The sequence below is a fragment of the Antechinus flavipes genome, chromosome 4 (genome assembly GCF_016432865.1).
Source record: "Antechinus flavipes isolate AdamAnt ecotype Samford, QLD, Australia chromosome 4, AdamAnt_v2, whole genome shotgun sequence".
NCBI lineage: Eukaryota > Metazoa > Chordata > Mammalia > Dasyuromorphia > Dasyuridae > Antechinus > Antechinus flavipes.
The window spans coordinates 73291211-73315951 of NC_067401.1; the positions used below are offsets into that span (position 1 = coordinate 73291211).

General features: G+C 40.2%; 2 protein-coding genes across 2 annotated transcripts in view; one reads left to right on the plus strand and one right to left on the minus strand.

The window, feature by feature from the left end:
* ABCD3 (ATP binding cassette subfamily D member 3) overlaps nt 1–24741 on the minus strand; it is a 609690-nt gene that overhangs the window by 442611 nt on the left and 142338 nt on the right. The gene's annotated exons all lie outside the window — the stretch shown is intronic.
* LOC127561265 (retinal-specific phospholipid-transporting ATPase ABCA4-like) overlaps nt 1–24741 on the plus strand; it is a 76435-nt gene that overhangs the window by 28226 nt on the left and 23468 nt on the right. Inside the window, exons 5-8 of the mRNA XM_051996557.1 lie at nt 676–746; nt 841–957; nt 23116–23321; nt 24107–24283. Coding sequence (XP_051852517.1) covers nt 676–746; nt 841–957; nt 23116–23321; nt 24107–24283 — 571 coding nt within the window. The remainder of the gene's footprint in view (nt 1–675; nt 747–840; nt 958–23115; nt 23322–24106; nt 24284–24741) is intronic.

A 24741-nucleotide genomic window follows, 5' to 3' on the forward strand; every position in this document is an offset into this window, starting at 1 on the left:
GGCTTATTTGTCCAGGCCTCCAGTTCTGAGTGAATGGGACTTGGACGTGATCATGACAGTGCTTGGTGAAAAGCTTTGGGGCAGAGCGGATATTACTCCATTAACCCTGTCTTCTCTCTTTGCAGCATCTTTTTGTAATTCATTGATCCAGAACATGGAAGCAAACCCTTTAACTAAAATAGCCTGGAGGGCAGCAAAGCCCTTGCTGATGGGGAAAATCCTTTTTACTCCAGATTCTCCTGCTGTTCATAAGATATTAAAGCATGTAAGCCTCTTCTCTCTTCAACCCTCATGCCTCCTTGTCTTGGGTCCCTCAGGAGGATAGGCTTTTTTGCTTCTGTTTTTCTGTTCTGTTTCTGGCGGGCCCCCCAGGACCCCTAATTGTCCTTGTCACGGTGTCCCAGGCTGAGAATCTCCATCAGTGACGGGCTCTCCCAGACAGAGCCCTGGGCTCGCTCTCCCTTCCCACCATCAGCGAGGTCAGCTGGCCCCTTGGTCTGCCCTGGCTGCTTGAGGAGGGCTCAGAATTGAGAAGGGAAGGGGAGGAACCAGCTCCCTAACAGAGGGAAAGCAGAAGTTTTCAGAGAGTGCAGGAGACAATGACACCGTGGGCATCTCATGCACGGCAAGAAAGCAATGGTTCCTGTCAGTGGCTGCTCTGAGAATCCTCCGCAGACGAGGAACCTTCGGCTCAGTGCCGAAGAGCAAAACTCTTCTGGGGAAAGCTAGGACTGCCCCGATGGGATGTAAGAAAGCACAAAGCAGACTCTCGTGCTCCCTGTTTCTCCCTTCTCCACCCTTGCTCCTCTGTCTGTCTGTCTGTCCCTCCTTGTCTCTCAGGCCAACTCGACCTTTGAAGAGCTGGCGCGTGTTCGGCAGTTCCTCAAGGCTTGGGAAGAAGTGGGGCCCCAGATCTGGCATTTCTTCGACAAGAGCACCCAGATGGCCATGATCCGAGTACGTGGGGGAGGGCCTCTGGGAGGGAGGGTCTGGGAGGGGGCAGATAAGGATGAAATTCTCTGCATTTCACAAGAAAGACTTCCTCAGGTTTTAGCATGAAGGCAGAAATGTAGCAAGCACAGCCCCTCCTCCAACTCTGTGATGGTGTGGGATCCAGGGAGCGTGGTGTAGTCAAGCCTCCAAGCATTTATTAAGCACCCACTGTGTGCCAGGCACCGTGCGCAGTGCTGGGGATACAAAGAAAGGCAAAAGATGGGCTGCTCTCGAGGAGCTCCCAGTCTAATGGGGAGAGAAAAGGAGACAGCCGAGTACAGACAGCAGACAGAGGATAAAGCACTAAGGGAGGTAGGACCAGGAGCGACTTCGCTATTCATTGACTTGAGGCAAGCTTGGGAAGTCAGGAGGCAGAGACAGAGAGGGAGAGAGCTCTAGGCATAAGAGAGATTCAGGAAGGTCTGGAATCCTGCCTCAGCTCCTTAGCACCCGTGGGACTCTGGGCAAGGCACTGAGCTTCCCTGGGCCTGTTTCCTCATTTGTAAAAGGAGGGGGTTGGTCTCCAGCTCTAGATCTCTGGTCTTATAATTTATGAAACTAAAGAGCATACAGCTGAAGTCTCCTACTTTGGAAAGAAAATATATGACTTGAATGCCAAGGGAATATCCAAACAGAATGTTCATATCAAGAGGGGAATCCCAAGGTCTTTGCCTTGACTCATACAGACTCAGGGAGCCTTCAATCATCCCCAAAGAGACTTCTATTCAATCTGACCACTCTCATAGGGAGTCTGGGAGGGCTGCACCTGCAAAGGGTTTGGTTTTTGTAGGTGTCCAGCTCTGCCTGGAAAGGATTGTCAATTCCCTTATATTTGGATGGGTTGAGAAAAAAATGACATAGAGAAGATCTCTAGAAAATTTATCACATTGTGAGCAGTACCTGGTAGCTGGGTGTTGATGGATCTGCTTATGGAAGGTTTGGGTGTAAAATTCTCTTTCATGGGCACAACAGTGTGTTAAGTCTGCCTGCTAAAATCTAGAATAAAATGTGCTTATTTGATAAAGGGTTTGGATATCTCTGTCCTTAAACACTGTGAACTGGGGAGAAACTTGAGAACTAGTGCAAAGATAATAGGGGTACAGAAGAAAGAAAGAAAGAAAGAAAAGAAGAAAAGGAAGGGAGGAAGGAACAAACAAACAAAAGAAGGAACAAAGAAAAACTAGTGAGGGAAGGAAGAAAGAATAAAAGAACAGAAGGGAGGAAGAAGGAAGAGAGAAAGAAAAAGAAAGGTAGAGAGAGGAAAGAAGTCATTCCTAAAGTTGTAAGAAAGTCCTTTTGTGTGATCTTGATTCATATCCCCAGTGATAATTTCTACCTACATGACTTTGGCCAAGTCATTCCATTTTTTTGAGCTTCAGTTTCCTCATCGAAAAAGTGAGAGTAGAGACCATTACTGATCACAAAATAGAAAATTTTGATTACTTCAAATTAAAAAGCCTTTGTACAAACAAAACTAATGCAAACAAGATTAGAAGGGAAGCAACAAACTGGGAAAACATCTTCACAGTTAAAGGTTCTGATAAAGGCCTCATTTCCAAAATATATAGAGAACTGACTCAAATTTATAAGAAATCAAGCCATTCTCCAATTGATAAATGGTCAAAGGATATGAACAGACAATTTTCAGAGGATGAAATTGAAACTATTACCACCCATATGAAAGAGTGTTCCAAATCATTATTGATCAGAGAAATGCAAATTAAGACAACTCTGAGATACCACTACACACCTGTCAGATTGGCTAAGATGACAGGAAAAAATAATGATGAATGTTGGAGGGGATGTGGGAAAACTGGGACACTAAAATGCATTGTTGGTGGAGTTGTGAACGAATCCAACCATTCTGGAGAGCAATCTAGAATTATGCCCCAAAAATTATCAAATTGTGCATACCCTTTGATCCAGCAGTGTTTCTATTGGGCTTATATCCCAAAGAAATACTAAAGAAGGGAAAGGGACCTGTATGTGCCAAAATGTTTGTAGCAGCCCTATTTGTAGTGGCTAGAAACTGGAAAATGAATGGATGCCCATCAATTGGAGGATGCCTGGGTAAATTGTGGTATATGAATGTTATGGAATATTATTGTTCTGTAAGAAATGACCAGCAGGATGAATACAGAGAGGACTGGCGAGACTTACATGAACTGATGCTAAGTAAAATGAGCAGAACTAGGAGATCATTATACACTTCGACAACGATATTGTATGAGGACATATTTTGATGGAAGTGGATTTCTTTGACAAAGAGACCTGAGTTTCACTTGATAAATGACGGACAGAAGCAGCTACACCCAAAGAAAGAACACTGGGAAACGAATGTGAACTATCTGCATTTTTGTTTTTCTTCCCGGGTTATTTATACCTTCTGAATCCAATTCTCCCTACGCAACAAGAGAACTGTTCGGTTCTGCAAACATATATTGTATCTAGGATATACTGCAACATATCCAACATATAAAGGACTGCTTGCCATCTAGGGGAGGGGGTGGAGGGAGGGAGGGGAAAAATCGGAACAGAAATGAGTGCAAGGGATAATGTTGTAAAAAAATTACCCTGGCATGGATTCTGTCAATATAAAGTAATTATTAAATAAAAATTTAAAATAAAAAAAAAAGAAAAGAAAAGAAAAAGTGAGAGTATTAGATTGGAGAACCTCTAAAGTCCCATCTATATCAAAATCTAGGATATAGGGGCAAAAATGCTATAGAAATTCCCAACATGTTTTTCCTGTTTCTTTCTTAGGATACTCTGGAGAATCCAACAGTGAAAAGCTTTGTGAACAGACAGCTTGATGGGGAAGGAATCACAGCTGAAGTCATTCTCAACTTTCTCTCTAATGGGCCTCAGCAGGATCAGCCTAAAGACACGGTACACTTTGGCTGGAGGAATGTCTTCAACTTCACAGACCGTACCCTGCGTCTGTTTAATCAGTACACTAAAGAACACCCTGGAAAGTGGATAGAAGAGATTCCCTTAGCCAACAGCATGGGCTTCCAGCTTAGAGATCCATTTTCACTCAGAAGGAAGGCATATACTGCTCAATAAAGAAAGGAACCAAACAGACATGGTTCTAGATTTCAAGAGCAATAGTCAGAATCCTGGAGTTCAGGTCAGGTAGACCTGGGTCATAAACCTGTTTCAGAGATATTTCTACCTGAATGATAATGGGCGAACCACTTCACACTCAGTGTCTCAGTTTCTTTATATGTAAATGAGGAAGGAAGGAAGGGAGGAAAGAAGGGAGGGAGGAAGGAAATAAGGGAGGGAGAGAGGAAAGAAGGAAGAGAGAAAGGAAAGGAGGGAGGAAAGAGGGGAGGAAAGAAAGAAAGGAAGGAAGACAGGCAGGCTAGCTTGGTCATTTCACCCTAGAAATGACCTGGTTGTCTGGGGAAGATTAGCATTTGATAGTGTGCAGGTGACTGCTCTACCCCGCAGCCTGGCATGGACAGGGACTCTAGAGCTGGAGCTGTAAGAGACCTTGGAGACCTCTAGTCCAACCCTCTCCTTTTAGGGAGGGCTGGGGAAATTGAGGGAATTGCCTAAAATCACAAATATTGCATCTAAGGTAGGATTTGAACCCAAGTCCTTTGAACCCAGAACCTGGTGCTCTTTTCATTATTATATGAATATTTTCTTTATATAATCATTGGACCAATGATATATATAAAGTGCTTTGTAAACCTCAAGGTGCTAAGTAAATGCTAGCCACATCATTCTTCTTCTTCTTCAGTATTTTTTTAATTGCATTTTGCTGTCTCCCTAAGATAGAAAGAACAGATAGGGAGGGAGGTACTCCTCCAGAGGTAGAGAGGAAAGGGACCTTAAAGTCCACTGAGTCCAACTGCCCTGATTTTACAGATGAGGAAACTGAGGCAGGCAGTGGGTAAGTAAAGTGCTCAGGACCACCCAAATACAAGTGTGAGGCTCCTGGTGCAGGGCTTTTAAGCCTGAAGGCTTCCGAAGAATGCTGGAGCCAGGATTCCTTTGGGTAACAGGCCACATTCTGTGGCTTCTGGTGCCCCTTTCCCTTGAGATTCTGTAACTCTGGAACCGCCTGAAGACGCACCCGCAGCTTCATCCTCAGGTTGCTGTTCTGTGGGTGCTCAGACATTTTATGCCCTTGATGCTTTGCCTACCACATGCCTTCTGCAACACTGACTGCTCAGGAGCACGCTGGAAAAGGGTTACTATCTGGCTCTCCAGAAAACCAGGCACACTGTTAAGTTTAACCTGCATTATGAACACGTTCTCCAGGACTCTCTCAAGTTAAGACAATGAACACAACAATACATGTGTGCTGTGATTTGTAGCATTTGCTGATTTTTTAAGGGTAAATGCTCACATTGAAAATTAGACAACCAGCCTTTAAGAGATCCGAGCTGGCTTCAGAAGGCCCCTGTGAATGCCCCACACAACCCTCTCTGTCTTTTCCCACTTACTCTTTCTCTTCCAGGAAATAAAAAAATACTCTGAGCCACTGATTAGGTTGCAGTGTCCTGGGCTGGGAAGAAAGGCCTTGAGACTATTCAGAAACAGCTGCAGTCTGGAAGTACTCCATGAGTTTATCCATGTGCTATCGAAAGTTTCTGAGGATTTCTCCTCACCCCCAACAAATTCTCTCCCCAACCAGTGTCGCCGATCAAGGAAGAATTGAGTGGTCAGATCTGCAATAAATAAACAGGCATAAAATAAACATGTCACAATGTATGTGGCATGTTTGTATATATAAATATATTTGTTTATTAATTTAGTTTGATCTTTAATTAATTCAATAAGCATATCATGTTCTGCTATATCTTTCCAAATTAAACACCTTCACCTCCTTCAGTACATACACATACACACAGAGGCACACACACAGGTACTTTAAGCAAAGGAGGACAATTAGAAAATTCATTAGTTACCCTTCTGATTACTCTTGGGTTTGAAAAGTTATTGGTTTTTTTTTTTGTTTAGTTTAGAGCTTGTTCCTGGAACATAGGAAACCTTGTCTAGAGTTCACAGTACTTAAAAATTTCACAGTATATTCAGATTACAAAAATCTTGAATTTCATACCAGGAAGCCAAGATTAAAGAAAACTTTCATATGAAAATATCCACGAGCAAGGCATAAAAGCTTACTTTAACCAACTTTCACCTCCCCTGCCCCCCCTTTATGACTGAGAGATAAATAGAATATTTGTTTATTAGCTGTTTTTGCCTGCTGTGGACTCAGTTAATAGAGACCTAGTTAAAACATTGGTTACAAACTTCATAAACCTGTGTACCTACTTCATTTATTCTCTACTTAGTGTGCTGAGCTTAATCAGAACTTCTCAGAGCCGGAGGTTTGGGCTTTGCCGCATTGTGTTTTGGGACTAGCCTCTCTCCCCAACCTCGCACACTCTGGGTCATATTCCCACCACCACCCAGTTGGAATGTGCTTAAGGAATGTCAGCTATTTTTAATGTTAGCCTAAGCAAACCTCGATCAGGCAAATAAATCTAGGGGGGGAAAGACCATGCAATGTACCATGAAACCAAGTACAAGGCATTTGGGGATTACACCTCGTTAATTATCTCTGTGAGATCTCTCTCCCTGTTAGTGCTTTGGGTCAAAGAGGAAGAAGTGGAGTAGCAATACAGAAGTCTGACTCTAAGCATTTATATAGATTGCTAAGATTTGTGAAGCACTTTACAAATATCTCACTTTAAGCAGCAGTCTTTTGAAGAAAGTGCCATTATTATCCCCATTTTGCAGATAAGGAAACTGAGGCAGGACATTAGGTGACTTAACCAGGATCACACAGCCACCCAAGAGTCTGAAGCAGGATTCTTCTTCAAGTCTCTCTGACTCCCAAGTCCAACACTCTATACACTTTTGCCATTTAGATGCCTCAAAAACACAAGTGCTGCTACTGGAAAGGCTCCTTGGCTTTCCCCACACTATGTTAGGTCACAAGATTTTACTGGAGGCATTTCAAAAACTCTATTCACAATCCAACTCCAGTCTGTCTTTGTGGACATTTCATATTATCCTTCCTCAAGCACCCTCCATTCCCGCAAACTGTCCTCTCACAAAAAAGTAAAATTTGCCTTTATACCACATTCCATTCCCTGCCTGTGCACCTTTGCCTAGGCTGACCCACCATACCTGAAAGGCTTTCCCTACTAGAATAAAATTTTATTCTATAGCACTTGAAGGTTCACAAAACCTTCAGAACCCTGGAGATGGGTGCCATTATTATTTCCATTTTACATATGAGAAAACTAAATTTTAGAGGTTAAATGACTTGCCTAGGGTCACATAGCTCCTAAGAATGTAAAACAGTAGATGAACTCCCACTTTTCTGACTCTTGACTTGGGTACTCTAGCGACTGTGCAATGTATCCCTTCTGTGTTTTCTTTCACAATATGACTTTTATGGAAATATGTTGCACAACTTCACATGTACTTTCTTAATGGGGGGGAGTAAAGATGGTGAGGAAGAAAAAAAATCTGGAACTCAAAGTTTTAAAAAACAAATGTAAAAACTTGTTTTAAATGTGGGGAAAAATAAAATATCAGATATAAAAAATGTTTTTTTTTTTTAAATTACATTGTCAGGATAGCTAGGTGGCTCAGTGTCCCTAAAGTCAGGAAGACCTGAGTTCAAATGTGACCTCAGATACTTAACACTTTGTAGTTGTGTGACTCTGGGCAAGTCACTTAACCCCAGTTGCCTCAGGCGGAAAAATTACATTGTCTGGGGAAACCTGACATCCATCCTACATGACTATGTCATTATTTTGCATTTGTTACTAGATCTGTCTCTGATGCTAAATTACAATTAGATTTGCAGACAAGAACCACATCATGTACTTCTTTTGCATTGTTAATGGTGCCCAGTATATGCACTGCTAGGCTCATTATAACTTATAAAACCTGTGTCTTCATTGAGCCATTGATGGATGTAAGTGTATTCTGGTGACAAATGGCTACTATTCTGTGAAAGTAGCTTTTAACAAGATCTGCATGAACCTTTCCTTTGACCAAACATCTCCTGGGAAGAATTGGACGGCTTTTGTCCAATATGAATCTTTGCTTTTCCTTTTGACCTTTTTTCTTTTCTTTTCTGAAAATGGACAGAACCTATTTCTTGAGTCTTGTGATGTAATTTGTACTTCATGACCAGGTGACAATGCCTAATGGGAGAAATTTTATTTATTATTCAATATAATTTAACATGTATAGCAGATTCCCCTAATTCTTCTCTTCTCCAGATTATATATTCTTCCAATTGAAACATATATGACATGATCTTGAAACTTTTTAGCCACCTATTATTCTTCCTCTGAAAACTCTTTAGTTCATCAGTGTCCTTCCTCAAATGTGGCACTGAAAAAATGAATACTGTATTTCAAATTTGTACTCTGATCAGGGCAAAATACAGGGGGTATCTCCAATTTACCTTATATACATCATCTTCGTGCCTAATTGTTTTCATTTGTCTCTCCAATAAGACTGTGCATTCCTGAAGAGCTCAGGGCAATTCCTGGCACATAGTAGGTACTTAATACATTCTTCTTGATTGACTCATTCACTCACTAATTCTAAACATTATGTTTCTCTTAGTATAATCTAAAATTCCATTAGTTTTCTTGACCACCATATTATACTGTTGCCTCTTCTTGAGCTTGTAGCCCACTAAAATCTCCAGATTAAAAAAATAAAATAAAATAACATTTTTCTAGACATGGTTCTTATAGTTGTGGTTTTTTTGAACTCAAGTTTATGACTTTACATTCATTCCTATTATATGTCATCTTAGTCATATTGATCCAAAGGTTTTTCTTAAAATTGCCTGTAGCGATTTAATGTTATATATGTGCTATTATGTGAAACACATTTCCATTTTAGTCACAGTTGCAAAAAAAGAAATAGATCAAAAAGAAAAAAAAACATAAAAAGAATAAAGTAAGTGAAAAAAAAAAAACGTGTTTCAATCTGCATTCAGAGTCTGTCACTTCTCTCTGGATGTGGATAGTGTTTTCCTTCTTGAATCCTTTGAAATTAGATCATTGTGTTACTGAGAAAAGCTGAATCATTCAGAGTTGATCGTGACACAATGTTGCTGATACTGTGTACAATGTTTCCTTAGTTTTGCTTATTTCACTTTGGATCCCTTCCTACAAGTCTTTCCTTGTTTTTCTAAAATCTGCTTGTTCATCATTTCTTATTCCACAATAGTATTCCATTGTATTCATATACTCCAGCTTGTTCAGCAGCCATTCCCTAGTTGGTGGGCATCCCCTCAGTTTCTAATATTTTGCCACCATGTAAAGGGCTGATATAAATATGTCTGCATATGTAAGTCGTTTTCCCTTTTTTATGATCTCTGTCACACAGATCTTGGAATGGTTTTGCTAAATCAAACGGTTGGTTGCCCTATCCTTTTTTCCATATTAACCAATCTGGTAGGTGTGAGGTAGTACCACAGAAATCAGATTTAGAGCTCTTTTTTATATGCCTATAGATAGTTTTGATTACTTCATCTGAAAACTACCTGTTTTTATTCTTTGACCATTTATCAATTGGGGAATGATTTGTATTCTTATAAATTTGACTCAGTTCTCAATATATATATTTTTGGTTTTTTTGCTGAGGCAATTGGGGATAAGTGACTTGCTTAGGGTCACACAGCTGGGAAGTATTAAGTGTCCTAAGGTCATATTTGAACTCAGGTCCTTCTGACTTTAGGGCTGGTGCTCTATCCCCTGCACCACCTAGCTGCCCCCCCCCCCCCCCCCCCAGTTCTCAATATATTTGAGAAATGAAGCCTTTATCCAGGACATTTGCTGTAAAGATTGTTTCCCAGCTTTCTGTTTTTCTCCTAATCTTGGTTTTATTAAGTTTTGTTTGTGCAAATGCTTTTTAATTTAAAAAATCTAAATTATCTAATAGGTTCTGCTTCAGTCCCTCACCTTTACTCTATGTATATCTTTCTGCTTCAAGTGTGTTATAAGAAACACACTTGTAGGATTCTGGTTTTTGATCCACTCTCCTTCCATTTTATGAGAGTTCATCCCATTCACATTCACAGTTAGGATTTCTAACTGTATATTTCCCTCAATTCTATTTTTTCTTCCTGTTCTTTTTCCGTTTGCAAGATTTGTGGCAAGAATGGGTTTATTTACGCTAAGAAAAAAGCTTTCTTAGCGGGCAAACTCCAGATTAGGAATTAGCTGAGATGGATTGACAGGCCTTCACTTTTATTGGGTTTGTCCTGTCCCTGAGCTGGAGAGCTGTTCACCTGAGATTTACAATTGAATGAGATTACTTATCTGGAAGTTTCCATTAAGAATGGGTGTGGCCCCTCCCAGAGGCTGGGACTATGGAGACCCAAGAGCATCCTTCCCCCAAAGGTTCCTATCCAACCCTTCCCCCCCAGATTAAAGGGGGCACAGTTTACATCAGGCCCCCCCCGAAAATTAAAAGGGACACAGTTTACATCATTTTTACCCTTTCCTCTTTTCTGCCTTCTCTTCTGTTAGTTCCCCCTCTCCTTTCCCACCTTTACTTAATCTCATCTCCTACTTTCCTGTCAGGTAACATATTTCTGTATTCAACTCATTGTGTATACCAATCCTTCTTTGAGCCAATACTGATGAGAGTAAGAGTCAAGTGATGCCTACTGCCCAACTTTCCATCTTTTACTCCACTGTAATAAGTGCTTTGTGCTTCTTCGTGTGAAATAATCTATCCCATTCTACCCCTTCCTTCTTTCTGCAACCAATGTACTCCCCTTTCTCATCCCTTATTTTTTATGTCATTCCCTCCAATTTACTTTAAAACTGTACTCTCTCTATGTATATTCCTTCTAATAATACTTTTAGGCATCTTGTAGGTCTTGATATTGGTGATCAAATTGTTCAATTCTGCTCTTCTCCTTGTGAGAACTTGAAATTTTTCCATTTAACTTAATGACCATTCTTTCCCTTGAGACATTATTCTTAATTTTGCTGAGTAGGTGATTGTAGGTTGTTGTCCTAGCTCTTTTGCTTTTCAGAATATTATGTTCCTTCACTTCCAGTCCTTTAATGTTGCAGCTTCTAAGTCTTGTGTAATCCTGATTGTTGCTTTTCAGTATTTGATTTGTTTCTTTCTGGCCATTTGAAGTATTTTTACCTTGATCTGATAGTTCTGTAATTTGACTATGATATTCTTTGGAGACTTTATTTTGGATTTTCTTTCCTGAATTTATTTGTGGATTCTTTCAATACCTATTTTGCCCTTTGATTCCAGGATATCAGAGCATTTTCCTTTATATTTTCTTGAAAGATGATGTCTGGGTCTTCCTTTTGATTATGGCTTTCAGGTAGTCTAGTGATTCTGACATTGTCTTTCCTGGATCATTTTTCCTGATTTGTTGGGTTTTTTCCTAATGAAGTATTTTACATTTTTTCCTTTTTTTCCCCCATTCTTTTGAATTTGTTTGATTCTTTATGCCTCATAGTCATTAGCTTTTACTTGCCCAGTTCTAACTTTTAAGGAGTCGTTTTCCTCAGTTTTTATATTTCCTTTTCCATTTGGCTAGTTCTATCAAGTGGTGGTTTTCTTTTTCTAAACTATTGACTCCTTTTCATAATTCTTTTATATCATTTTCATTTCTTTTCCCATTTTTTTTGTATCTGTCTTATATAATTTTTTAAGATCATTTTTGAGCTCTTCCATGACTTTTTTTTGGACTTGAGACCAATTCCCATTTTTCTTCCAGGCTTTCCCCATAGATGTTTTGACAGTGTTGTCCTCCCCAGAGTTTGTATCTATCTTCTCTGTTAGATTTGCTATGGTCAGATTTTCTTTCTTTTTTTTTTTTTTTTCTCATTTTTTTGGGGTGGGGTGGCAGGGAGAGGCTCTTTTACTTTCTTTTAAATTTAAGCTTGAAAAACAAATTTACCTCTGCTCCCAGTGTGGAAGGAGTACTGTTTCAGGTTTCTTGGTCCTGGGGCCCAGGCTAATAGAGTGTTTCTGTTTCCCTAAGGCTACACAGAAGCATGTGGCTGGCCTAGGGCTGGTAGCTGCCTATTTGCTTAGGCACTGATAGGATTGGTGTCTATCTATTTGCCTGATGTGTGGGACAGCCTCGACCATGAAAACAATCAGAGACTCTCAGAGTAAGAAAAGCAAAAGAGGGTTTATTAAAATCTTTCTTGAGAAAGGGCAACTCCCGCATGACAAAATGTTTGTCAGTAAAAAAGTGCAAAGCACAAACTGCAAAACACAAGACTAAATCCCCTTTGACCTTTTTTCCCATTGTCTGGGGGAGTCCAGGCTTATAGTCTAAACACAGAAATCTATCCCAGAAACAAAAGAATAAATCGCCTTTAAAAGAAGTACTTAAATGATAATTAAGAGCTGGTGAGAAACAGGAGGGGAAAGTTCATTCAAGACAATCCAACACTTGCAGCTTTTTAGCTATAGTTTAACTTGTTATTGCAAAATCTCAAGTCATAATTCTCAGAAGCCTCATCCTTATGAGAGAGTCTTCACTCAGTTTATTCCATACATTGGGGCTATGCTGAAGCAAAGGGAGGCCTGGCCATTGGAGGTTTCCTGTTTGCCTGGGGCAGTTCTCCAAGCTGGCATCTGCCCATTCCCCTAGCCATGGAGAGGCACATGGGGGTACTTCACAGCACTAGGTTTCAGGCTCTCCCACTGGATTGCTGAGGTGCGGTTTGCAATTGGCTAGCTGGGATGCTTCCTATCCTGCACTGTGTTCCCCTTTTATTCAAATGAGATGGACCTTTCTTGCCAATTTTCCAATTTGGGAGAGGCTAAAAGATTTTATCACTCCATCTTTTTGCTGGTTTTGCTGGTCCTTTGATTTGTTTCTTTCTGGCCATTTGAAGTATTTTTACCTTGATCTGATAGTTCTGTAATTTGACTATGATATCTTGTTTTATGGTGTTATTTTATGGTTGGTTAGAAGTGAATATGGGAGAGTTATGGCCATCTTGACTTTCAGAAGCACACTAATTTATATAATTTTTTAAACAAGAAATTTAACTAAAGGTTTACCTATCCATGTTTACTTAAAGATTCATATGCATATACATACACATACCTCTAAGGGACCATATGTTAGATTTCTAAGAGACCATAATGATTTCCGATAGCAGCAAGCTTTCATTTATCATTGTAAGTTTTGCAAAACATTTTATGCATTCACCTCATTTGATCCTTATGACAACTTGGAAGGTAGTTGCTATTAATGTTCCCTTTTTACATATGGGGAAAGCAAAACTGATAGAACCTAACACTTTGCCCCCGGGTAGTAAATGTCTGAGACAGGATTATACATGCAAGTCTTTTTGACCCCAGGTCCAATACTCTATCCACGTGTCACCTAGCTGACCCATAGAGCATATAGGAACCAGATGTGGTTTCCTGATTTTCTTTCTCTGTGGATAGCTTGAAAAAACACTGGGCCCTTAAAGTAAACCTAAAACAGCTTCCTGATGAGCTGCTTTAAATTCATATGCTAATTCCTGATTGAGATACAAGAAGGGCTTCTGGCTAGAGCTCGTGGAATGTTCCTGGGACACATATCAAGAATAGCCTAGCTCGGCACAGAAGCTAGGCTTTGCCCAAGGAGCTCACATCCAAAAGATATGCTTTCTCCTTCTTTTAAGTGGTTTATGTCCCCATATCTCACCATCCTCTATCAGATAGTTCTGTTGCATAACTTCAGGCCTTTCTTTTCATCCCCAGTGGAATAAAGGTGAGAAAGACTATTGCTTCTTCTATAGGCTTCCATGTTGAGACTATCTTCTTGGGCTGCTGTCACCAACCTCAATTCAACTGTTTTTGCCCCAGGGTGTAGCTCTGGCTTCGACCCACTGTGCTTTTCAAACCAGAAAAAGTACATGAGGAACAGAAGAGGACAGGATACATTCTGAATCTTTTGATTTGAAAAGAAGAAGAATGGCTATTTTTTATAGATTACATCTATTTGGAATGACAACATGTGTGAAAATTCCCCCTTTTGATAAGTCAGAATTTTTTGTAGCCAATAGGAGGAATTATCAAAACCAATCAATCCAGTAAGACAGTAGGGAGTTGGATGGAGTGTTTTAAGCTTGCTGGAAAAAAGTATATATGATATACTTTCAATGAATATACTTGTAGAAACATAAGGTTTAGAGCTTAGAGAGATCTTAGATATCAGTGTAATGGCAGACTCAGATCAAGGATTTCCTCAAACAAGTCAACAATAGTTGTACCCTTTAAATGTCCAGACATTTCATAGGATTCCAGGTAGGATCTAATTTCTAAATCTAAGATCTAGATATGGAAAGGATCTCAGCACTTATTTACTCATTTTAAAAATGAAGAAATTGTGACTTAGGGATGTTGAGATGTGACGAATGAGGGCTGAGAGATCCCCTGACAGCAATGGGATCCCTTTGGCCCGGTCCAGGCTTTGCAAAGAGGCCAGGAGGGTTTAAGATTTCTAACCCAGGACCACTCTTTCCACCCCCACCCAAAGTCTCAATTTATATTAGGGAGATGAAATAACTTATCCAAGTCCATACTGTTAGTGTAATGCCAGAGAAACTGAGGCAAGATAGAGATTAGAGAGTTATAATATTTTATTGGAAAGGGAGAGATATGCTGGGACCAAATGGATCCATGGTTTGGTCCTAGGCAAATTGAGATTACAAAATGCGGAAAGGTACTGGACATTCTAATGATGTCTAAGATAGAATGTCTTCCCCTTATCTGGATCATCATGATTAGGAGGGAGAAGTAGTGTTGCAGGATTGACCAGAATAATTAAGAATTGAGGCAGAACAATTCAGGGAAACAGAGGCAGGACAATTTAGGGAAATTGAGTCAGGACAATTAGGGAAACTGAGTCAGGACAATAAAAGAAAACTGTGGCATAACATTAGTAAATAATAAAAGCCAAAATTTACACGCAGAGTTCAAAGTACTTATAAAAATGATCCTTCTCACTAATCCCCAATCAGGATTTCTAGACATTTTTTTAAAATCCCATATACCAGGTACATGGGTTTTAGGCTTTCACTATTCTAAAAATACAATAAAAATATTATAAGTTACCTACATATGTGTGTATATATATGTATTTCATATATATATATGAAATATAACAAGTTGCTGACATCAGACTATGAGATCTTTGAGGGCAAGAACTGTCTTTTGCTTTTCTTTGTATCTCCAGCACTTAGCACAGTGCCTGGCACATAGTAGGTGCTTCATAAATGTTTCTTGACTGATTATCTGACAGATGGACATTTGTAAAATGCCCAGATGGTTAATCCAATTAGCCAGATCCTATTCCAGTTTAGCCTGTTGCTGTTTCTAGTAGAAATAACTTTCAAAAATACAGCATCTCTTCAGATTACAAAGTTTATAGGAATGATATTAGGATTTTTTTTAAAAGGAAACAATTCAATTTCCTTTGATAATAACGATGTTCTTAGCCCATTGTCATTTCAATCTCAGGCACTTCAATTTTCTCATATACCAAGTTTTCTTTTTCCTATCTCTTGGCCAGTTGACAAAGCTTCCTTTGTTTTCTTTCTTTTTATCTCTCAGACTGAAAAAATGGCATGTGGCTGTCTCCCAGACTGGAGAACTCAGGAGTGAGACTGAAGTTCTGGGGGGGGATGGGAAGATGGGGAGAGGTGCAGGAGGCTGCAGTCAGAGTCTTGTAGTTTCTCACAGGATGGTTGGAAAGTCCTGACGCTGGACAGAATAGGCTAAGATAGGGTTATTGGGAAGAGGGAAAGGAGAGGGAAAAGCTGCTTCCAATGACCAGGTGAGCTTTTAGCTACTCAGATGCATCATGGTTTCATTTATGTGGTTATATTGTCCCCTGTTCCCCTCCCTACTGCCTCCCCCAGGACAAATCTTGTCTGTACCTTCCTGTACCTCTCACTTTCCAGATCAATCCAATGTGCTGAAAGCCTTCCTTGAGATTTTGTGAGACCTTTGTTCTGGATAACACTTCCATTATAATCTTGCTCTGGTCAGATCGATTCTGCAAGATTGTATTCAATTAAAGACACCACATTTTGTGAGGAATGATAACAAACAAAAGAGTATCAAGGGAAGGATGACTAGGAGGGTGAGGGGCATGAAAACAATGTCACATGAAGAACATTTGAAGAAACTACAAAGAAAAAACTTAATGGATAAATGCCCACCAGTTTTGAATATGTGAAAAGCTCTCCTATAAAAGCAAAATTAGATTTATTCTGGAGGTTAAAATTAGAGCTGATGGATTAGAGCTATGAGAGGAGAATTTAGGAAAACGGAAGACCTTTTCAACAAGTAGAGTCTTTCAACAACTAAATAGATTGTTGTGTAAGAAAATGAGCTTTCCATCATTTGAAATGTTCGAAAGAGAAGCGAGATGGCTGCCATTCAGGAGGGTAAATAAGAGGGAATGCTGATGGAAGATTAGATCCATGAATTGTAAAGATTCTTTTTCACTCCAAAATCCATGTGATATTGTGGGAGAGCTCCCTGGTTCATGAGTCAGAAGGCCTAGGTTAAAATCTCCCAACTGACATAGCTTGTGTGACCTTTGAGAAATCCCTTCATGTGCCTGGGACTCTTTTTTAATCTTTATTTTTAATTTTTAAATTATACACATATATTACTTTTTTACACATTTCCACATGAGTCATGTTGGGAGAGAAAATTCAGAACAAAAGGGAAAAAACACGATAAAACAAAAAAACAACAAAAAAAGATGAAAATAGTATGTTTTGATATGCGATCAGTTTCCAAAGTTCTCTTTTTGGATGTGGATGGCATTTTTCATCCAAAGTTTATTAGAATTGCTTTGGATCACATAATTGCTGAGAAGAGCCAAGTCTATCATAGTTGATCATCATACAGTCTTACTGCTGCTATGTACAATGTTTTCCTGGTTCTTCTTGCTTCATTCAGCATCAATTAATCTAAATCTTCTAAAATCTTCTTCTAAAGTCAATCTGTTCATCATTTCTTATAGAATAATAATATTCCATTACTTTCATATAATATGACTTATTCAACTGTTCCCTCATTGATGGGCATTCACTTATTTTTAAATTCTTTGCCACCACAAAAAGAGCTACTATAAACATTTTTTCACAAGTGGTTCCTTTCCCCTCTTTTATGATTTCTTGGGGATACAGACCCAATCATGGCACTACTGGATCAAAGAGTATGCACAAGCCTTCTTTGTAGTGGCCAGAAACTGGAAACTGAGTGGATGCCCATCAACTGGAGAATGGCTGAATAAATTGTGGTATATGAATATTATGGAATATTATTGTTCTGTAAGAAATGACCAGCAGAATGATATCAGAAAGGCTGGAGCGACTTACAGAAACTGATGCTGAGTGAAATGAGCAGGATCAGGAGATCATTATATATTTCAACAACAATACTATATGATGATCAATTCTGATGGACGTGGCTCTCTTCAGCAATGAGATGAATCAAATCAGTTCCAATGGAGCTGTAATGAACTGAACTAGCTACACCCAGTGAAAGAACTCTGGGAGATGACTAAGAACTATTACATAGAATTCCCAATCCCTCTATTTTTGCCTGCCTGCATTTTTTATTTCCTTCACAGGTACAATATTTCAGAGTCCGATTCTTTTTGTACGCAAAATAACTGTTTAGATATGTATACTTATTTTGTATTTAATTTATACTTTAACATATTTAAAATGTATTGGTCATCCTGCCATCTAGGGGAGGGGTTGGGGAGAAAGAGGGGAAAAATTGGAATTCTTATAAATTTGACTCAATCTTCTATATATTTTGAGAAATGAAACTTTCACCAGAAACACTGTCTGAAAAATTGTTTCCTAGCTTTTTGCTTCCCTTCTAATCTCGGCTGCATTGGTTTTGTTGGTGCAAAAGCTTTTTAATTTAATGTAATCAAAATTATCTACTTTGCATTTCATAATGTTCTCTTTTTCTTATCTGTCATAGATCCTTCCCTTCTCCAAAGATCTGACAGGTCAATTATTCCTTCCTTTCCTAATTAACTTAGGTATTACTCTTTCATCATAATGTACCCATTTTGATCTTATCTTGGTACAGGGTGTGAGATGTTGGTTGATGGTTAGTTTCTGGCATATTACTTTCTGATGTTCTCAATAATTTTTGTCAAATAGTGACTTCTTATCCCAGAAGCTGGAATCTGGGTTTCTCAAACATTAGATTACTATGATTATTGATTACTGTGTCTTGTGTACCTAACCTATTCCATTGATCTATCACTAGTTCTTAGCCAGTACCAGATAATTTTGATGACTGCTGCTTTATAATAGAGTTTTAGGTCTGGTACTACTAGGCCACTATCCTTTGTGGGGTTTTTTCCCATTAATTTCCTTGATATTTTTGATTTTTTCTTTTTCCAGATGAATTTTCTTATTTTTTTTCTAGCTTTAAAAAAGACTCATTTCTTTATGGGTAAAATAAGAGGCTGGATTAGATGTTATTTCTCAAATACATGTCATCATTGGTAATATTACATAAGCCTGCTTACTCCCATATTTTGCAATAGGATCATAGCCAAAAAGGACATCGAGTCCACTCTCCTTATTTTACGGATAAGGAGACTGAAGCCCAGGGAACTGACTTAACCAGCCTCACAGAGGTAGTCAGCATCAGAGGTGCCATCTGAACCCAGATCCTTTTATTCCAGAGTCAGCTCTCTTTCTGCTGTACTGATTTGCCTTTTGGGTCATCGCAATTTGGATCCTTCAGAAAATAATGCTCTGGTAGCCTTGCTTTCCTTACTGCCATCTTCAGTATATTTTTCCCTCAAAGTGCTGAGGAATACCTGGGCCTCCCCAGACCCAACCCTATTTGCCCTTTCATTTTGCCAAGTTCATTTTCCTGACCAAGTTCTCATCCTGGCATAATTCTCCAGTATTCTGATGTCCTGGCCTTTTTTTCAGAAATCAGTAGCTTTTCCTGTCTCAAACCTGTGAATTTGGAACTACACTCCAGGGCTTCCCTCCCTCCCAGGAAAATATTTGCAATCCGTGCAAATCAAACTGGGTACTCAGGTACATGCACAGGCCATCTCGTAATCAGTATTAAGCATATAGCCTCACCGCAGGTAATCATCCCGAATACCCATACAGGTATAAAGTACATAACACTCCCATCAGGGCTGCACGTTGATGCCATATGCAAAGTACCTGGTAACGCAGTCCATTAAAGGCTTTATTGTTTGGCTATCCTGGTGATCCGTCTGAAGCATTGTCCTTGGGTGATCATTTGCCAGCCAGGTCTTTGGTGACCCAGAATCTCTCCAGAATCTATAGACTCACCGGCTGGTAGTCTCAATGCTGGGCCCATAGAGGGCCAGGGCCCTCAATGTCTCTAGGCCCTAACTAGTTAGTTTCTATAGATGACATCCCGTGGTCTCCCTATGGCTGGAATATTGGGCAGAAAGTGAGTGATGAGCCCTGGATTCAGCCCTCTTTCTCCCCCCATCTCGGCAGAGTTCTTCTAGACTCCAGTGGGCCTTCTGCTCAGGCTGCAGCATGTCCGGGAATCTACAGGGAAAATTCGCTGGTTGTGCCCTATCGACTTGTTATCTACAAGAACTCCAGACTCCTTGGTTCCCAGTCAGGATAATGCTTCCTTGACTTGCCCATTCTCAAATTCTCAATGTTGGTCTGAACAGAAAGTGTTACATGGAGAAATACTTCTCTCCCACAACACCCTGCCCACAATGGTAATTTCATAGCTCCTGCTTGAGTAGGCCTGTGCATGCCCAGTAAAATGGCATATTATTGTCGTAGTGGTTCCCATTTAGTGGTTCAAGAACCCTGGGGGTTTGTAAAGGTGATCCTGGGCAGTGGTGTCAAAGTTAAAAAAGAAACAGGGGTCACTAACTATACATGGGGATTTCTATGGGCCACATAAAGACTTTGAAAAACATTTATTACTATGTCTATATTTTGTTGTATTTTTAAATTGTTGTCACATATTTCCTAATTTTTTTAAAATTCATTTTGGGCTATATTCCGGAGTGTCGTGGGCCACATGTGATCCATGGGCTATGTACTGAACACCTCTTGTCATTTAGTGTTCTCTTGTACAACTCTAATTCATAATCCCTCCAAACAGTTGGGTGCCTAATGGCATGGAAAGCTTGAGAATCTGAGGGTCCTGCTGCCTTTTCTTGGCCTATATCACTTAGATAACTTATCTCATAGCTACTCTTGCTACCAATCATGAAAGGCTAAACTGGGTGGCCAGTTTGAGGATTAAGCCAGTGCTACAATACTTCTATTCACCAATGTCACGTACTCCAATGGAAGTCTCCAGCTCTCAAATGCATTTACTTATATTCTTACTTCAGCTCCACAGATGACAATTGTTCCATCTTAGCCAGCATGATAGATACCCAGACCCTATCAACAGGGTATCTACATCCATGCTGGTCTTCCCTGGCCAGTAAGATACATACTGAACTCACAGTCCTCTAGATACTCAATTCTAGATGACAAAACCTTATCAGTATATGTCAGTGGAAAGCTGCGCGTTGTATTGGATGAGCACTAATTCAGACCAATCTTGTACTTTCTTTCCAGGATTCAAAGAAAATAAGACATCTTTGTACCATCTTTTTACCTTATCTGATACCTTCAACTAATCAATAAACATTATTATTTTAATATATAATTATATATAAAAATATAAATAAAATACATATATAATAATAATAATAAACATTATTAAGTTTGGGCCAGGAATAGTGCTAGAACTGAGAATCCAAAGACAAAGAAAGAAATAATTCCTATTCTGGAGGAGCTATATCATTTTATTTCAACTTCACAGTCACCTGGTTTATATTCTTCATTTTTCAGGTGAGGAAACTGAAGCTAATATAGGTTAAGTAACTTGACTAAGCTCACACAGCTAATAAGTGTATGAAACAAGATTTGAACACACGTTCTAATGGAGAAGAAAACAAAAACGTAGGCAAGCGAAATATAAAGAGAAACCATCCAAAATATTTAAATACCTGGCAGAGCAGGGCACTCGATTTGGGGGAATTAAGAAAGGCTTTGCAAAGAAAATGGCTCTTGAACTTTGTCTTAAAGGAAAAAGCATTCCACGAGCAGAACTGCGGGGAGAGTGCATTCCAGGCACTGGGCATGGCAGGGACAGAGAGATAGGAAGTATGGGAGTAGGGAGATGGGAGCGTTGTGTGTGAGAGCAGAGATAAGGCCAGCTTGGCTGCATCCCAGACTGCGGGATGGGGAGCAGTTTCCAATGAGGCTGGGTCCATGCTGCGAAGGGCTTTAAACACTAAATCAGAAAGTGTCTATTTTGTCGTTGAGGTCATGGAAAGGCAGTGGAATTTACTGAATAGCAGAGTGACATGGAAAGATTTGATCTTAAGGAAAATCTCTTAGTAGCAGAGTGGAGGATGGACTGGAGTGGGGAGAGTGGAGGAAGGGAGACCAATATGGAGGCTATTGCAATATTCTAGACAAACTGCAGAAAGGACCAGAATCAATAGGGTAACTGTATGAGGAAAGTCAGGTTTGGGTACCTACTGTGTGCCAGGCACTCTACTAAACCCTGGGGATACAAAGAAAGGCCCTCAAGGAGCTCACCGTCTAATGGGGAAGTCATCATGAAAAGAGTTATGATCCAAGACGCCATGTGCAAGATCCAGTGGAGATAATCAACAGAGAGAGGAGAGAGAGTTGATTACAAGAGGGGTTCTGGAGGGGAAAATTGCACCATGTGGCAGCACATTTGATTCTAGCTGATGTAATAGCGTCAGTAATTAGGTACTAGCATTAGCTCTAGTTTACAGATGAGGAAATTGAGTTTCAGAGAAATGATTTGTCCAGGGTCACAGAGCCAGTAATTAAGGCAGGAGTGAAACCCAGCTCTTTGTAACTTGGAGGGTTCTGCATCTCTATGTTTTCTGACAAGTTTAGTTGTAATTTAGTTGTATCAGTTCTTTCCTATTTAAATGGTTGACTTGTATGAGCTTTTTCACCATGGCCCATCTACACGAATCTTGGAGAGTCTGTGGCTCTTTTCCCCCAGAGGGAATAAAGGAATTCATTCAGGGCCCCACAGCCTCTAGCAGCTCCTGTGAGGACTAATGAGTCAGTAACTTCCTGAGTAAGCATGATATCCTGAGAACAATGTAACCCAGTCAGGAGCTAGACCTCCTGCCCTCAGGGAGTTTATGTTCTAAGATGGAAACATGGACCCCACTAAGACCCCCAAAACCATTAAAGCACCACAGTGATAAGGAATTAAGCAATTAAGCAAACATAAGTACACTGAGATATTATGGAGAGCTACTAACATAGGTATCACCTAACATTTTTTTTTAAAGTTATCCATTTTGCTATTGGGAAGGATTGTCTGGTGGGAGGCAGCCAAAGGGAAGAACTAGGCTTACTGGACAATTCCAGGTTTCTTCTCTGCCTTCAATATCTGCCTTGAGATGGGGTAGGAACTGATTTCTGGAACTATTTAGTTCTGGATTTTCTTCCTCCTTTTCCCACTTTCTATTTCAGCTGTTTATATTCTGTATGTTTGAACTTAGATAAGAATGGAATAATGACAGCATTGCTAAACTAGTCCACAGTACACAATAAAATTCTTCCTAAATTCACGATATAAGTAGGTGAGCTCTATCCGGGGGGCCAAGTCTGTCTTTTTTCTAATCTTGAAAGCCCTGTATCCAACATGACCCCAGTCCCTCTCTCCTCCATGCTGGACAGGCAGAGGCCTTAACATTCTTATCACTCAAGGCAGTTGCTTATTTGTTCAGCTAGGAACAGCTGCATAAATGTAGCCCTCCCTGAATCTATTGGAACCAGAGAGCAATTCAGCATTTCCAAACACCTTTCCTGTTCTTGTTTTAGATGACTCCCGCTGCACTTTGGAGCTAAACAAACACTGATTTGGGTCTCTCCTTGTATCCTGGTCAATCTCCCCAGGACAGCAGTTCATCCCTCCTACTATTGGAGCGATGGAGAAGGGAAGATGAGTCCTTGCTACTTGGAGTTCCTCCAGCTCTCTTAACTTTGTTATTATCTGCAGTGCTTGCTCCTGGATAAATTTGAAAGTTATGATGATGAAATCCAGCTCACCCACCGAGCCCTCTCCCTGCTGGAACAGAATCGATTTTGGGCCGGAGTAGTGTTCTCTGATATCTCTCCTTGGAACAGCTTACCACCACGCCATGTGAAGTACAAGATCCGCATGGACATAGACGCAGTGGAAAAAACAAATAAGATCAAAGACAGGTGATCCCCTCATCTACTTCCAATGGATCCCCCCACATGTGGTAATGGTGCCTGCCATTCCATGCCCAAGTTAGCGAAGCCTGTGGCCTTCATTGCCCACTCCCCTTATACCAACTGCAATGAGTATATCAAACACAAAAAGACTCAGGATTTGCTGTAACCAAAAGGCTTGTTTTAATGTGAGTTAATATCTAAAAATAGTCGAGATCCATTGCTTTTGGCCTTCCTTAGTCCTTAGCACTTGCAACAGATATTTCATTATATAGGCTCTGTGTTGCACCTTTCTTTAAATGACAATGATGATATTCCTGAATGAATGAGAAAGTATTTATTAAGATTTACTATGTGCCAATACTGCACTAAGTCCTTGAGATAAAAGTTGAAATAGCCAGGTAATCCCTTTTTAAGCAGCCCTGACTGTAACTGAGGATGAGAAGACCTGGAAGTCCAAAGGATGTTGCATTAGGACAGATAGCAAGGCCTAGGGTTCCTCCAGTTTACCAGAAGGATTACATTTAGTGACTCCCAGCTTCCTTGAATGAATAGGATAGTGACAGCATTGCTAAACCAGCCCACAAAGTACAATGAGTTCTTCCTAAATTCCTGGTGTAATTAGGTGAGATCTAAGCCCTTTTCATTTCACAACAGAATTTGAAAGTCTCAGGGAAAGAGTTTGAGTTGAGTTTTTAACTGCTAAAGTAAGAGCCTCAGGAGATTAGAACATGGCAACACTGTGCACAGTCCATCCCACTGAAGCTGGGCCTTTTCCACCTTGTTTTTCTCAGATACTGGGATCCTGGTCCAAGAGCTGATCCAGTGGAAGACTTCCGTTACATTTGGGGCGGGTTTGCCTATCTCCAGGACATGATTGAACAAGGGATTATAAGGAGCCAGACCCAAGCAGAAGTGCCCATCGGAGTCTATCTGCAGCAAATGCCATACCCCTGCTTTGTAGATGATGTGTGAGTCAGAGCCTTCCTTGATCTCCTTCCATGATCAGCTAGTTGGGGCAGCTGGGAGGTACCTGTGGTGTCAGGAAGGATGCGACCCTTTCAGTCTTTGGTCTCAGTCAGGGACCAGAGAGAGAATTCCTGGGGGGAGAGGGAAAGAGAGGAGGGAGGCGGCCAGGTGGCCAAGCTGGGGAAAATGAGCGATGTTCCATGGAACCATTGTTTCCCTGCTCTGATGGGAAGAGCATCAAAGAAAGTAGGATGGAAGAAAATAAAAGTATTTTTGTCCATTTGATAGAGAATCATGGAACTAGAGAATTCTAACAGATCTTAGGAAGAAAGGTGAAAGAAGGAAAAACTAAAACAACCAAAGTTAGATTTACAAAATACATAAGTAGAAAGTCATAAAGGGTGACCTTGGGGAGAAGGGCCAAGGCTCATGAATTTCAGACTCTGTAGTGCATTTGGTC